Source organism: Ornithorhynchus anatinus, chromosome 5 (assembly GCF_004115215.2).
Source record: "Ornithorhynchus anatinus isolate Pmale09 chromosome 5, mOrnAna1.pri.v4, whole genome shotgun sequence".
Classification (NCBI taxonomy): Eukaryota; Metazoa; Chordata; class Mammalia; order Monotremata; family Ornithorhynchidae; genus Ornithorhynchus; species Ornithorhynchus anatinus.
In genome coordinates, this window is record NC_041732.1 from 70658850 (window position 1) to 70675529 (window position 16680).

A 16680-nucleotide genomic window follows, 5' to 3' on the forward strand; every position below is an offset into this window, starting at 1 on the left:
GAGGGTACAAGAGACGGGAGTCGGTAGACACGTTCCCCGCCCACAGTGAGCTTACAGTCTAGAGGGGAATCACGGGCCTAATGGGCAGGGTGTGGACCTGGCCTACTTTTTTTTTTCTTCTTTATCAATGCAAACACGTTGCTTTTAGCCGAATCCAAAGAAACTCTGCAAGACTATTTCCGATTCTACCTCGGCTCAAAATGGCGAAGTTCCTTTTGGCGGAGGGGATTTAAAAAAAAAGCACACATACCCTTAGTATGGGGAAATTTTCTTCATTTTTAATTTACAGCAGAAAGAATATAAAGCATTCAGAAAACATTTTCCATATTTTAAGGGCAATTCAAAACATTTTGCATGGTTCCAGCAGCTGAGTTCTTCAACAGATCCATTGATTCAGTGATGCTTTACATGCACAATTACAAAAATAAAACTTACAAAAAGGAGACATCTAGACTAGTTTTACATGCAAGTCTTGGGGACCCCCCATTGGGCGCCAACTACTGTGTGGAACTGCCATAAGCGACCGTGCAACCAGAGAGGGGGTTCATGTTATAGTCTTTATTTCGTTCACACAGTACAGCTGATTTCAAATGTGTAACAAGAATAGCAATTCAATTTTCAGGAGACAGAATAAGATTAGCTATTAATTTTATAATGAAATCCTACTCCTGGCACTTGGGAATTCAGATTATCCAAGAAAGCTGCGCTTACTTATCTTCTACTCCAAACTAAGATCCACAACCAAGGAAAGGGCGATCAGAAATGCTTCGTTTCAGTGGAAGTGCATTTTTAGTTCACTCGGCGGCCGCTGTCACGCTACCGAGGGGGTACGCCGGCAGGCCTCGCGAGACCTACTTTCTGTCCCTTCCACGAGGACCCACTGAGCTGGAAGAGTAACATTAAATAGGTTTACATCTTACTGAATCTTATAACTTATCCGTCTAATAATGTAGTATGTGAAATTTATCTTTCTCCTTTTGTATAAATGTGAGGGTTAAAACATGTCCACTGAGGTCATTACTCTTGTTTAAAAAGATCAGTTCTTTTCATCATAACAAATGGAATTAAACATGTCTCTTCAGGGCGCTAATACCGACCGTTCTAAAAGAGCTGGCTTTCCCATTCCGTTCCCATTTGTGTGTCGATGTTGGAGTGTGTGTGTCTGTGTGTGTGTCTCTGGTACGTGAGGTTGTGTGCGGTGCGTGAGACTGTAGGTGTGTGTGCGCGTGTGTAAAATACTTAGAGAAATACTTTTTGAAAGACATTTGGGGACTGCCGCAGCTGCGGCCCGACCCAAACACTTTTCCAGAGATTGAGTTGTCAGGTCAGTTTCCAAAGGGACTAGGTGTGGGACCGTCACTGGTGACAGAGCTGATCCAGAGCGAGCGGTAAAGACGTAGACTGTACAGTCATTCAAGGTTGGCAGTGAAAGGAAGGAATTAAAAAACAAGTACAATTATAGAAAAGGCACCAAGAGCACTGACCCCAGTTTCACCACACTTCTTACTCTTTCTTCTAAAGACACCAGTTTAAAAGCTTCTGATTTTGTGAATATTTTTAGGCTTCACAACAAGCCTTGAATTGAAACTTCCAGTTGGTGGCCCAAATCAAGTCAGCACGGACCATTTGCCCCACAAACTTTACACCAACTGCCCTTCAGACTCGGCTTGGAAATTTTAAACTGGCATCGGCAAACACACGCTTACCCTCTCATAATTTGACATTAGTAGTTCATATTTGAAAACGTATCTGATTTCTTTGGCTCCTCATTATGTGGAAATAGTAATATACCATGACACCCCTACAAGACCAGTTTGCATCTTTTTCATTTTTAGATTTTTTTGTGTGTTTTTTTGTGCAATTTTTATTACATTTTCTGACTTCCAGCAGGAGATATGAAAATGTGAAACGTATTTTTCTACTTTCATACTATTTCTTTTGTCAGTTTATGTTCATTCTAAGGTGTTCTTTATTGGAGTGAGTGGATGGTGTTAAGCTATATACTGGTTTGTTTTCTTATGATTATCTGCTTTGCAAAAGTAACTTAATTTTCTTAAGCAATATTAGCATTCACATTACTTGGCACCATTGGCAAAAGAAGTGAAAAAGAAAATAAACTAAACTCCTGGTAGCCAAAATTAAATGTAAACATATCCTTTTTTTTTTTTTTAGTAATGTTACTCTGCCTTTTTTTCCTAAGTCTAAATACAGTAGCTCTTTTTTTTTTTTGCAGTTTAGTCATGCTTTAGCAAAATGTTCTTCTAAAGAACATTTAAAATAAAGTACTCTTATAGTGAAATAAAGTTTTTGTTTCATTTTACAGACCATAGCCACTAATGCTTTGCTTTTTTCATTTCTTTTTTCTTGAATTCATGCACATATCTCTGTTTTAATATATACAATATGTACAAACAATACATCCACACTTCTCGCTCATTCAGACAAAACTATACAAATAATAATTTTATCTTGCCATGTTATTGACCCTTTGTGAATAAAATATTTAGCAATTAATCAATATAATCCCTTTCAAATATTATTTCTCATTTTCCATTTCTACCTTCTATATATACAGAAACTGCTCAGTTTTGATGAGATAGAGCCAAAAATGGAATTTACTGGCCAGAACGCAGCACCACACTGATCTTTAGGTGGTATAAATGTCCAGGCAATGCTTGTGACCCTCAGAATGACTAGAGTTTCCAAGGTTACTAAAAAAAAAAAAAAAACAAAAACCCCTAAAACCAAAACAAAAACTACATGCTTTATCAATTTCTCGACGTAATTCTCATCACGAAAGTAAGGCCAAAAATAAAGTGCTGAACATGAGAAAAAGGACGTGACAACTGATATATTTGCAGGTTCTAGAAAGAAAAAACACAAGAAACGTTTTAAAACTTTCCTCTAGCTGCTCCTCATATTTCCCATGCGTTACCCGTTTGCTTCACACACCCTCCCCTTTGCAAATCTCCATAAGACATATTAAAAACCTGCAGATTTAAAAAGTTGCATTAAGTGTGCTGTAGAGCGATTAAAGGAAAAAAAAAAAAATGAAGAAAAGAAGAGCAAAGGAAATGAGAACACACGGACCCAATAAAGATTTCTATGATCTAAGCCCTCCACCAAGAATCCCAAAGATTCAGCTTCTTGGAAATGATTGACAGGTGCAGGAATAGCTTTTTTTTTTTTGTTGCTTGTGCATTCCCACCTTTTCTTTACTATATTTTTGGTATAATATTTGTACAGTTCCACACGATGTTTGTTTGAATACAGCCCTATATGAGAAGGATAACTGCTTCGTCTGGAGAATGAAGCATCTCACAAATTCCTCCTGGTGTCTTGTTTTCCCATGATCCAACAGAAGATTGAGTTCCAAGATGTCTTGCTGAACAAATTAAAAGTTGTCCATGAAAGTGCAAATGCAATGACCAAACCATTACTGTTAAAATCCTGCAGCTGATCTTCCGAAAACTGCAGTGGGTTTTGTTTTTTTTGTTTTTTTTGTTTTTTTTTTTTTGTTTGTTTGTTTTGTTGTTGTTGCATGTCTCTGCTAAAAACAGAAAATGAAAACAGTCTGAAAAGCAATGTCACATTGCTACGGGATGCTGCTGTGTATCTTCAAGTTCCTTGGCCTTTTTCAATTCTTTCACTCTGTAAAAACAAGAGACAATTACATCACATATGCTTCCGGAGGGAACACCCGGAGGCTTGGATCAATAATTCAAGGTGGTCTTTTTAAAAGAGTTGGGAAATGTGTGCGGACGTATGTGTGTGTTGTGCATCTGAACTGCTGAAAACCGAGAGAGAAAATTACATTCGGAAGGAAGGAATCACTTCTTGCCAACTTTCTACTTATTTTGAAAATCTCTCACTGCATTTAGAGTGCTATTATCCACTCTAGACTGATTCACCTTTCAAGTTTTTCCTTTCAATAAGTAGCTGGATTGTGGGGATTTCACATTCCGGGGGACACTGTGCAAATTCTTACTCCACTGCTCTCTGTTGCAGTGCCTACATATAACCCCAGTGATGCTATTGGAAAGACTGAGGTTGTCCAAGGAGGTTTTCCACTCGCTTGGCGGACCCTCGTACTTCAAAACTCTCCACACCCGGACAGTCAACCGATGCTCCATTTTCACTTAGCTAAGCCAGTGAGACATCCGCTAGTTAAATATGTACCTAGAGATTGAACTACTCCTTTCTCTCCCCCGTGGTCCTCGCTGCTTTGAATTTTGTAGGTTTTTTTGGTCTTAAATACAAGGTCGAAACTGCACAACATCAGTGGTCTCTGGTGCACGTGACAGGTTCCCTGCTATGAGACTCAGTTGAACTTTAGACGCCTGAGTTACAGAAGGAAGATGGGGATTTTAGGGCTACGCTAATTAGCAGTGACATCTCTCCATTCTGGCTCCCACAGACCTCGAAGCCTCCTTCCAAAGTGCTCATATTTGGGCGGGAAAAAACTAAGCTATCCTCACTTTCAAATCCTTCCTAAAATCCCATTTCCTTTAATAAACATTTCCCGATTAACTTCCCAGCCCCCTGAGCTATATCATCGCTTCAGCTAACTTGTCATTTATGAACTAGCTTACACCCTCAATCGTATTTATTGAGCGCTTACTGTGTGCTGGGCACTGTACCATGCACTTGGTAGAGTACAATATAACGGAGTTGGTAAAGATGTTCCCTGCCCACAAAGAGCTTACCTTGGCACTCATGAACATGTGTCTGATCGATGCATTTATTGTGATCGTTCTAGTTGCAAGTATTTTTACATTTGTCTCCCCCACCGGATTATCTGCTCCTGCTGAACAGGATATATATCCCTTCATTATTCTGAACCTCCCAAGTGCCCTAGTACAATGGACTCAATAAACGTGGCGACTGGAAGTTTAAACACGTTTGTAGTGACGGTTTTTCTCTCCCGGGATCAATAATCAATAAGGGAACTAGCAGTCAAGCGATATGCCGGAGAGTAACGTTAGGAAGACTCGCCTTGAAGAGACTGGAAAAAGTGATGAAATGTGCCGATGTAACAACTGCCACAAAAACACAAACTGTCGATTCTATGGTGTTTCCGGTGACAGTGTACGGCTCCGAAAGCAGGACAGTCAGCCAACAGGATAGAAAGAGCATCGATTCTTTTGAAATGTGGTGTTGGAGAAGGTTTTTGCGAATACCACGGACTGCCCGAAGGACAAACAAAGGGATTTTGGAGCAAATTAAGTCAGAGTGGTCTTTGGAAAGCCAAAAGACTCCACTCAGATTAGCATATTTTGGACACACAATCCGGGGGACTAATTCTCTGGGGAAGACACTATTGCTAGGAAAAGTCCAGGGAAAACGGCAGCTAGATGGATAGAGACCGTAACAACGATTAACGGACGAACCGTTACAAAAGTCACGGATTATGACAGGCGAGAGAGGACATTCTGGAGAAAATACATCCATAGAGTCACTATAAGGCGGAAACGACTCGACAGCACTTGACAGTAATAATAATGATTACTACCGCTGCTGCTGCTACTACTAATAATATCTGTTAAGTGCTTACTGTGTGCCAAGCACTGTTCTTAGCGCTTGGGTAGATATGAGCTAATCAGGTTGGACACAGACCCTGTCCCACATGGGCCTTACAGTCTTCATCCCCATTTTACAGATGAGGTAACAGAGGTACAGAGAAGCAAAATGACTTGCCCAAGGTTACGCGGCAGACAGGTGGCGGAGCCAGGATTAGAACTCAGGTCCTTCTGACTCCCGGGCCCGTGCTCTACCCTCTAGGCCACGTGGAAACAGTTGTAGTCCAATGGCTACTACTGCTATTTGTTGCTCATCACGGTTGCTGGTGCAGAAAATCTGGCTCAGATCTTGAGGCCTACTTAGGTCTCCTAAATTAGGGAAGATTCAAGTCCGAGCAGTGCAGTGGTCATTTGCCCACCATCATCCCCGCGATCGGTTTCCTTGAACTAGTCGAGAAGCAGCACGGCCCGATGGCTAGAGCCTGAGAGTCAGAAGGACCCGGGTTCTAATCCCAGCTCCGCCACTGTCTGCCGTGTGACCTCGGGCAAGTTACCTGGGGCTCCAATATCTCATCTGTAAAATTGGGGATTAATAATAATAATAATGTTGGTATTTGTTAAGCGCTTACTAGGTGAGGAGCATCGTTCTAAGCGCTGGGGGAGATAGGGGGTCATCAGGTTGCCCCACGTGAGGCTCACAGTTAATCCCCATTTTCCAGATGAGGGAACCGAGGCCCAGAGAAGTGAAGTGACTTGCCCACAGTCACACAGCTGACGAGTGGCAGAGCCGGGAGTCGAACTCATGACCTCTGACTCCCAATGTGGGACATGGACTGTGTCCAACCTGATTCGCTTGTATCTGTCCCAGCTCTTGGAACAGTGCCTGGCACATAGTAACCACTTAAATACACGGTATTAAAAAAAAATAGACGGTGGTTAACTTCTTGAGAAGAGAGTAAGCCCATCTGCTCACTTCACACTTTGCCCTGAAGTCAGCAAACGTTGCCTGTTGCTTCCAACACCAGCATAATTCAAAGTGTTAACTTGTGATAATAATAATAATGTTGGTATTTATTAAGCGCTCTGTGCAAAGCACTGTTCTAAGCGCTGGGGGGGACACAAGGTGATCAGGTTGTCCCTCATGGGGCTCACAGTCTTCCTCCCCATTTTAAAGATGAGGTAACTGAGGCCTAGAGAAGTGCCTTGCCCAAAGTCACACAGCCGACAAGTGGTGGAGCTGGGATTCGAACCCATGACTTCCGACTCCCAAGCCCGGGCTCTTTCCAATGAGTCACGCTGCTTCTCGAATCACAACCCGGGCCTGCCTTCCAAGGGAGTCTAATCGGTCACTTGGGACCCAGAGGCCCCAGGGCTTGGCCCACTGGGAGCAGTTATCTTAGAGAATTGACCCGCTGTGTCACCTTGGGCAAGTCACTTCATTTCCCCGCGCCTTAGTTCCCTGAGCAGAAGCAGCACAGTCTAGTGGAAAGAGCACGCGTTTAGGAGTCTGAGGATTTGGGTTCTAATCCCAGCCTCTCCACTTAGCTGCTGTGTGACCTTGGGCAAGTCACTTAACTTCTCTGCGCCTCAGTTACCTCATCTATAAAATGGGGATTAAGACGGGGAGCCTACATGAGACAGGGACTGGGTCCAGCCCAACTATGTTGTATCTACCCCAGCGCTTAGTTGAGTGCCTGGCACATAGTAAGAGCTTAATAAATACATCAATGATTATTCCTTCATCTGTAAAATGGGGATTAAGGCTATGAGCCCCAAGTGGGACATGGATTGTGTCCTGTCTGATTAGCTTGTTATCTACCTTGGGCGAGTCACTTCACTTCTCTGTGCCTCAGTTCCCTCCTCCGTAAAATGGGGATGAAGTCTGTGAGCCCTGCGTGGGACAACCTGATTGCCCTGTATCTACCCCGGCGCTTAGAACACTGCTCGGCACACGGTAAGCGCTTAACAAATACCAACATTATTATTATTATTATCCCACTGATCAACAGAGTGCCTGGCACCTAGTAAATGCTTAACAAATACCGTGAAAAGAAAAATCTCCACCCAGAGCAATTTGATTGCTTTTCAGATTATAGTACGACGACTGAAAACTCACTGTGCGCAGGAAACTCGTCTGTCAACTCCGTTGTATTAGCCAAGCGCTTAGTACAATGCTCGGCACACAGCACGCACTCAGTGTGATGGAATGATTGACTGGTTACAAGGTTCAGACTGACTAACCTATGCGAACAACCCTAGATCTTTTTATTTGGATGTTCTTCGAGGGCAGGGACCTGCCTTTTACCTTCTGTCATTTTCATCCCGGCATTTAACACGGCGTCCGGCCAGTAGCCGTCAGTAAATACTCCTGAAATTGATTAATGAGGTTTTAGAGGTTATTCAGTGTTACAAAATCTACAGATGCCTTCCACCGCTATTATTCCCGGATCATCAGGTGAGCTCCAGGCTCCTGAGGAAGAACACTTTGCCAGAAATCCAATAGAGCAAAAATAAATGACAGGAAGTAACTACTTCTATCTCATTTATTCACACATCTCAAGGCACATTTTCAGTGAAACTCCGTGATCCCTTCACTACCCTGCCCCGTTCCGTTATGCTCCTGTCTCTCTCTTATTTTTGACTAAGCGTTATAAAAAGCTATCTGTCGTCTTCCACAAGCCGAGTATGTGAGACACACCGACTGCTTTCCGTCAGAAACTTGAGGGAAAGCAAAGGGGCTGGGTAGAGGGGCCAGTTACTCATCAGGGACAACGGAGAAGCAGCGTGGCTCAGTGGAAAGAGCACGGGCTTTGGAGTCAGAGGTCATGGGTTCGAATCCCGGCTCTGCCACTCGTCGGCTGTGTGACCGTGGGCAAGTCACTTCACTTCTCCGGGCCTCCGTTACCTCATCTGTAAAATGGGGATGAACACTGTGAGCCCCACGTGGGACGACCCGATTCCCCTGTGTCTACCCCAGCGCTTAGAACGGTGCTCTGCACATAGTAAGCGCTTAACAAATACCAACATTATTATTATTATTATTATTAATGAGCAGATTTGGAAAAGGTGAGAGATTTTAGGCTCCTACACAGATTTTCCTTTCCCTCTATCTGGTCAATGACATCACCCCACTTCCAACCCAAACCATGGTCTTCCATCTGCATTCCACGACTAGAACGCTAGCTCGTTGGGGGCAGGGAACGTGTCTGTTTATCGTTATACTGTACTCTCCCAAGCGCGTAATCCAGTGCTCTGCACACAGTAAGCGCCCAATAAATATGACTGAATGAACGAACGAATGCTAGTGGTGGTAGAATATTGTCAGCCGCAAACTAGTTCTTCTGGCCAACACAAGCAGCGTGAGAAGAAGCGTGAATCAGTGGAAAAAGCAGGGGCCTGGGAGTCAAAAGACCTGGGTTCTAATACCAGTTCTGCCACTTGTCGGCTGGGTGACCTCAGACGAGTCACTTAATGATAATGATAATAACGTTGGTATTTGTTAAGCGCTACGAGCAGAGCACTGTTCTAAGCGCTGGGGGAGAGACAGGGTCATCGGGTTGTCCCACGTGAGGCTGACGGTCAATTCCCATTTTACAGATGAGGTAACTGAGGCACAGAGAAGTTAATAATAATAATGTTGGTATTTGTTAAACGCTTACTATGTGCAGAGCACTGTTCTAAGCGCTGGGGGAGACACAGGGGAATCAGGTTGTCCCACGTGGGGCTCACAGTCAATCCCCATTTTACAGATGAGGTAAAGGAGGCACAGAGAAGTGAAGTGACTTGCCCACAGTCACACAGCTGACAAGTGCCTCTGTGCTCAAGCTAAGTGCTCAAGCGCTTAGTACAGTGCTCGGCACATAATAAGCGCTCAATAAATACTATCGAACGAAGCGCCAGAGCCGGGAATAGAACCCATGACCTCTGACTCCCAAGCCCGGCTTCTTTCCACTGAGCCACGCTGCTTAACTTCTCTGTGCCTCAGTTACCTCATCTGTCAAATGGGGGTTAAGACTGCATCCAACCCGATTATCCTGTATCTACCCGAGTGCTTAGGTACAGTCAATACCGGCATGGAGTAAGCGTTTAAGAAATGTCCTAAAAAACCAAAAACAAAACATTCCCCCTGGCAGCCGGAGAGTGTCAGTGTGGTCTTTCCTCAACTGCAAAATAATAATAATAATGTTGGTATTTGTTAAGCGCTTACTATGTGCCGAGCACTGTTCTAAGCGCTGGGGTAGACACAGGGGAATCAGGTTGTCCCACGTGGGGCTCACAGTCTTCATCCCCATTTTACAGACGAGGTAACTGAGGCCCAGAGAAGTGAAGTGACTTGCCCACAGTCACACAGCCGACAAGTGGCGGAGCTGGGATTCGAACTCATGACCTCTGACTCCAAAGCCCGTGCTCTTTCCACTGAGCCACGCTTCCAGCCGCTAGCAAAGGATGGAATATTTGGAAATCACTAGTCACTGAGGCACAGGCCCTGTCTACATCCATCCGCGCCCCGGGGCCAAGCACATGTGTTCACTGGGTTGTTGTTCAAAAGTGGGTCCGGAAGAAATGCTAAGGGCAACTAGCTAGTGTCTCATTAGCTTGAGGCTATCGACACACTAGCTAGTTGGGCATCCTAATTATGGCATTTTCACGCACAAAAGCTGGCTATCTTTTACACATCCACGTTCTTACAAAGTCTTAGTCACGGAAAACAGCTGCAAACACAAAGGTGGGTGGAGGGTACTGGGACCATTCGTCGGCCTCAGTCGCTAATAAGGAGAGAAGTATGAATGGCCCAGTTCTCTTCGTAGAAAAGCCCTGGATAATTTATTCGGGAGAGGAGCCGGAAGATGAATATCCAACTAGTTTTGAATCGGGACACCTTGATTGACCTTTTCTCCCTACGGGCCATCGACATCTATCTTCTCAAGCTAAGATGGGAAGATTTCACAAAAGCCCCCCCATTTTGGGGGGAACAGTCTTCTGAAATAAGGGACCTAGCACCCAGCTATAGAGAATGTGCCGCGGCGGTGTCTGAATCAAGAGACGGACAATTAAGATCGTCTGGCGGTCTTTCGGCTAACCCTGGAAGGTCTGACTTCCATAATCAATGTCTGGATCTCGAGATCCATATTTTATATACGACATTCCATTCAAAAACACTTTCAGCTTTAGCTTTTTCTTGGTTTTAAAAAGAGTGATGATTAAATGGAATGAAAACCGCCCTATTTCAGAATCTACTACATACTTCCACCTAGCAGAAAGTCATGATCTTCTAGAGATAATAATAATGTCGGGATTTGTTAAGCGTTTACTAGGTGCCAAGCACCGTTCTAAGCGCTGGGGTAGATACAAGGTAATCAGGTTGTCCCAAGTAGGGCTCACGGTCTTCATCCCCACTTTACAGATGAGGAAACTGGGGCACAGAGAAGTGACTTGCCGACGGTCACGCAGCTGACGAGCGGCGGAGCAGGGATTAGAACCCATGACCTCTGACTCCCAAGCCCGGGCTCTTTCCACTGAGCCACGCTGCTTCTCTGTGCACCGGCTAGCAGATACGTTTTAGGTTTTCCTCATTTAATTTTAAGCACGATCATTTTCCTGACACGAAGACCTCTGCTCTCTTTGGGAGGCAGGTTATTGCCGAATTTTCGAGACTCAATCAGTGATTGCTATTGAGTGCTTACCACGTGCAGAGCACTGTACTAAGCATTTGGGAGAGTACGCTACAAAAAGAGTTGGTAGACAATTTCCCCTTGTACCAGTTTAGTCTAGAGGGGGAGATTCACATGAAAATAAATTACGGATATACACCAAAGTGTTGTGGGCCGGAGGATGGAGTGAATATCAAGTGCTTAAAGGGTTCTGATGTCCCGGTGGTCATCATATCCCAGTTGGGACACTGAGTTGGCTTCCTTACTCGTCTCCTGGCTTCCGGCTTCTCTGTTCCTTTTTACGCCTCACTCTACTGCTCGGATCATCTTTCTCTAACATCGTTCTGCACACATCACTCCACACATCGATAGAAGTCCAACGGCCACACATTCATTTTCACATCAAACAGAATCTCCTGACCAAAGGCTCCATGAAATCTCTCCTTCTTACCTATCTACTCTTTCATCCTTATTCTATTTGTTAAGCGCTTAATGCGGGTCAAGCACAGTTCTAAGCACCGGGGTAGATACAAGTTAACCAGGTTAGACACAGTCCCTGTCCCACCTGGAGCTCACAGTCCAAAGGAGGAGGGAGAACAGGTACTGAAAATTCCCACTTTACGGTCGAGGAAACTGAGGCACAGAAAGTTCAAGCAACTTGCCGAAGGCTACACAGCAAGCAACTGGCAGAGCTGGGATTAGGAACTAAATCCTCCGCCCCCTAGGCCCACGTTCTTTCCACTGGGCCACGTTGCGCCTTTCCTCTCTTCTGTTAATGTCTAGAGAAGCAGCGTGGCTCGGCGGACAGAGCCTGGGCTTGGGAGTCACAGGTCATGGGTTTGAATCCCAGCTCTGCCGCTTGTCAGCTGCGTGACTGCGGGCAAGTCACTTAACTTCTCTGGGCCACAGTTCCCTCATCTGTAAAATGGGGATGAAGACAGTGAGCCTCACATGGGACGACCTGATTACGCTGTATCTACCCCTGTGCTTAGAACGGTGCTCTGCACATAGTAAGCGCTTAACAAATACCAACAATTAATTAATTAGATCACACTCTCCGTCCCTCCCAAATTTACCAGCTTACTGTGTCCCATCATCAACTGTTCTGCCTCGGACCCCCGGCTCACCCCTCCACCCTCCTGGAACTCCCTCCCCCTCTGAATCCATCAGCCACAGGTCTCTCCATCTTATTAAGGTCACATCTCCTCCATGAAGCCTTCCCTGATTTATCCCTCTTTCCCTCACTCCCCTTTCCTTCTGCATCACTGGATCTGTACCGAAGGGGCGCCTGACAGTCACGTCAACTCCACAGAACTGATGTCCGTATCTGCCGCTAACTGAGGAATATTAATGTCCGTCTCTCCCTCTAGAACGTAATAATTATAATAATGTTGGTATTTGTTAAGCGCTCACTATGCGCACAGCACTGTTTTAAGCGCTGGGTAGATTTACAGGGTCATCAGGTTGTCCCACGTGAGGGTCACACACAGTCTTAATCCCCATTTTCCAGATGAGGTAACTGAGGCCCAGAGAAGTGAAGAGACTTGCCCGCAGTCACACAGCTGACAAGTGGCAGAGCCGGCATTCGAACCCATGACCTCTGACTCCCAAGCCCGGGCTCTTTGCACTGAGCCACGCTGCTTCTCTAAGCTCACTGTGGGCAGGGAACGTGGCTCCCCACTGTAGATAGTAAGCGCTTAAATACCATCATTAATTAATTAACAGTGCTTGGCATAGAGTAGGCACTTAACAGACACCATCATCATCAACCTCTTGGTGCCTCAGTTCCCTCATCTGTAAAATGGGGATGAAGACTGTGAGCCTCATGTGGGACAACCTGAATACCCTGTATCTACCCCAGTGCTTAGAACAGGGCTCTGCACATAGTAAGTGCTTAACAAATACCAACATTATTTATTATTATTACTAGTACTCTCCTGGGTGCTTAGTACAGTGCTCGGCATCTAGTAAGCATGCAAATCATCATCCTCAGTGGTATCTGTTGAACACTTATTACTTGCAGAGCACTGTACTGAACTCTTGGGAGAGTGCAATACAACAGAATCGATAGATATGTTCCCTGCCCACGAGTTGACCGTCCAGAGGGACGGCATTATTCGACTGATCTCCAAAATCCTACTTACTCCAGGAGGGTCTCTTCAATTAATTTCCTCTTCTCCCCAGGTCCCCTTTACTATCCCATCAACATTTTGCACATATTGTTTTACTTACTCTTCTATCTGAACGCTTCCTCCTCCTAATTGTAAATGACTTTATGTCTTTCTCCCCCAGATGTAAGCTTCTTGGCGGGCAGGGAATGTGTCTGCTAATTTGTTGTAGTGTACTTTCCCAAGTGCTTAATATAATGCTCTGCACACCGTAAGTGCTCAATAAATATAATTGATTAATGGATGGATTGTCTGTTGTGCTCTTCCAAGGGCTTAGGACAGTCCTGGGCACACAATAGTGCCCTTCCCCTCCCCTCAGCACTGTGCTCATTTGTATATATTTTTATTACCCTATTTATTTTGTTAATGAGGTGCACATCCTCTTGATTCCACTTCTCGTGATTAAGGTGTCTTGTTTTTGTCCGTCTGTCTCCCCCGATTAGACTGTAAGCCCGTCACTGGGCAGGGATCGTCTCTATCTGTTGCCGAATCGTACATTCCAAGCGCTTAGTACAGTGCTCTGCATACAGTAAGTGCTCAATAAATATTATTGAATGAATGCATGAACAACAGGCAGTTGATAAACGATTGACTGCTTTATAATTTTGACCACAGTTGCTTCTAGCTAGAGCTATTTGGTGCAGTGCTTGAATATTGTCAGTTTAATTACAGGACATGAAACAATCAATCATAATTACTGAGCGCTTACTGTGTGCAGAGCACTGTATTACACACTTGGAAAATACAGTATAGCAATAAAGAGAGACAGTCCCTGCCCACAACGGGCTTACAGTCTAAAGGGGGGGGGGGGGAGACAGACATCAAAACAAGTAAATAGGCATCAATACAAACAGAATTATATATATATATATATATAAAATTCTATTTACACACACACTTAAGTGCTGTGGGGCAGGGAGGGGAAGGAAGAGGAAAGGGAGCTAGTCAAGGTGATATGGAAGGGAAGAGAAGCTGAGGAAAGGGGACTTAGACTTAAAAGACATGCCATTTACTGATAGATAAAATGTAAAACAGTTTCTATGTCACTGGTTCGTCAATGGACTCTACAAAGATCTTTCAGTTGTAATAATACCAATAAGGGTATTAAGCGCTTATCTGGTCAATGCCAATAGTAGTCGTAATATCGCTTATTAAGTGCCCAGTGAGCACAGAGCGATATACTAAGAGCTGGAAAAAAGTACGGATGAGGTGAATGGCCTTGTCTATCTCACCCACCAATCCCTTTCCCGTGTCCTCCCTCTGTCCCACGTCCTTCCTCTGGCCGGGAATTCCCTCCCCCTCCACACACACCAAAACACCACTCTCCCTGCCTTCAAACCCTTATTAAGGTCACATCTCCTCCAAGAGAGCTTCCCCCATCAAGCCCTCTCTCCACCGGCTCCCTCTCCCTCCTGGGTCGTCTATGCACTTGGGTCTGTGACTTTTCGAAATTTTCGGTAGTTGATATTTGCCCCACCCTCAGACCCACAGTACTTTTTGTACATATCTATACATGTGTTATTTATATTAATGTCCGTCTCCCCTTCTAGACTGTGAGCTCGTTACGGGCAGGGAACGTGTCTACCAACTTCGTTGTATTTTGCTCTCCCAAGTGCTCAGTACAGTGCTCTGCACACAGCGAGCACTCGATTACCGACGATAATGACGACTAATGGCCTTCTTCTTAGCAAATCCTACGGCCTCTACTCCATCCTAATCCTCCTTGACTTTTCCCTTTTCTTAAGACACTGTGGACCTCCCCCTTCTCCTTGAAACGTTATCTATCCTTAGCTCCTGGTTCTACTATCTCTCCGACCACTCCTCAGTCTCTTTCGCAGGCTCCTCCTCTGCCTCTCACCCTCTGACAGCGGGAGTCCTTCAGGGCTCCGATGTTCTCCATATTCTCCATTTCCAACCATTCCTTTGGAGCTCACTTAGTCCCACGACTGTAACTACCGTATCTACGCAGAGGATTCCCACATTTCTCTCTCCAGCCCTTAATCTCTCTCCTTCTCTACGGTCTTGCTCTTCCTCTTGCCTTTGGGATCTCTCTACTTGGCTGCCCCACCAAAGCCCCAAACTTAACATGTCCAAAACAGAACTCATCTTCCCACCCAAATCTGAGTCTCCCCATGTCTTCCCCCTCATTGTAGACAACACCACCACCCTCCATGTTTCACAACCTTGGCATTATCCTCAACTCATCTTTCACATTCAGCCCACATGTTCAATCTGTCATCAAGTCCTGTTGGTTTTCTCTCTACACCCGGGAACTCCACCCTTTCCTCTCCATCCAATTTGCTACCACGTTGATCCAAGCAGTTGTCATATCCCTCCTTGACCTCTGCCGCAGCCTCCTTGCTGACCTCCCTGCCATCTGTCTCGCCTCACTCCAGTCCACGCTTCCACTCTGCTGCCCAGATCACTCTTCTCAAAGAACGTTCAGTACATTTCTCCCCACTCCTCAAGAACCTCCAGTGGTTGCCCACCCAGCTCTGCATCAAAGACTCCTTACCATCTACTTGAAAGCACTCAATCAGCTCTCCCCATACTACTTTTATCTCACTGATTTCTTACTGCAACCTCTCTCATTCCTGTTTTCTTAAAATGATATTTAATAATAATAATGTTGGTATCTTTCCACTGAGCCACACTGCTTCTAGGTGCCAGGCACTGGAAAAATACAAACTGACACAGTTCATGTCCCACACGGGGCTCACCTTCTTAACCTCCATTTTACAGATGAGGAAACTAAAGCGTTTAAATAGCAGAATTATTATTAGGGCATAGAGAAGTTAGGTGAATGGCCCAAGGCCACACAGCCGACAAGTGGCAGAGCCAGGATTAGAACCCAGGTTGTCTCACTTTGAGACTCATGCTTTTTCTACTAGGACACGCTGTGTCTGCCACATACTTACTGTACCTTGATCTTGTCTATCTCACCACTGAGGACCTGTCCAAGTCCTGCCTTTGGGATGGAACACCTCCCCATTTCATATCCGACAGACCACCACCTTCCTCACCTTCAAAGCCCTACTAAATTATATCCCTTCCGATCCTTCACCCTTCCAATCCTTCCAATCCAACCCATCATTTCTTCTACCCCCTTGCCCTTCTGCGTCATGAATTCACTTGGAGCCATACTTTTTGAGCACTTGCTAGCCACCCCATCCTCATCTCCATAGCACTAATCCCTCATGCCCATAATTAATGAATTCTTGCTTCCTCTCCAGACTGCAAGCTTTCCGTGGGCAGGGATCATGTTTACCGACTCTACTGTACGCTTCCAAATTCACTGTCCCCAGAATGTGCTCAATATCATTGATTGATTGAGAATTAGAC

General features: G+C 45.0%; 1 protein-coding gene across 8 annotated transcripts in view; it reads right to left on the reverse strand.

The window, feature by feature from the left end:
• Nucleotides 1-256: 256 nt before the first annotated feature.
• CAMTA1 (calmodulin binding transcription activator 1) overlaps nt 257-16680 on the reverse strand; it is a 1175303-nt gene continuing 1158879 nt past the window's right edge. For all 8 annotated transcript variants that reach the window (XM_039912082.1, XM_029064835.2, XM_039912081.1 and 5 more), the window contains one exon: nt 257-3651. In XM_039912082.1, coding sequence (XP_039768016.1) covers nt 3588-3651 — 64 coding nt within the window. In that variant the 3' untranslated portion in view covers nt 257-3587. The remainder of the gene's footprint in view (nt 3652-16680) is intronic.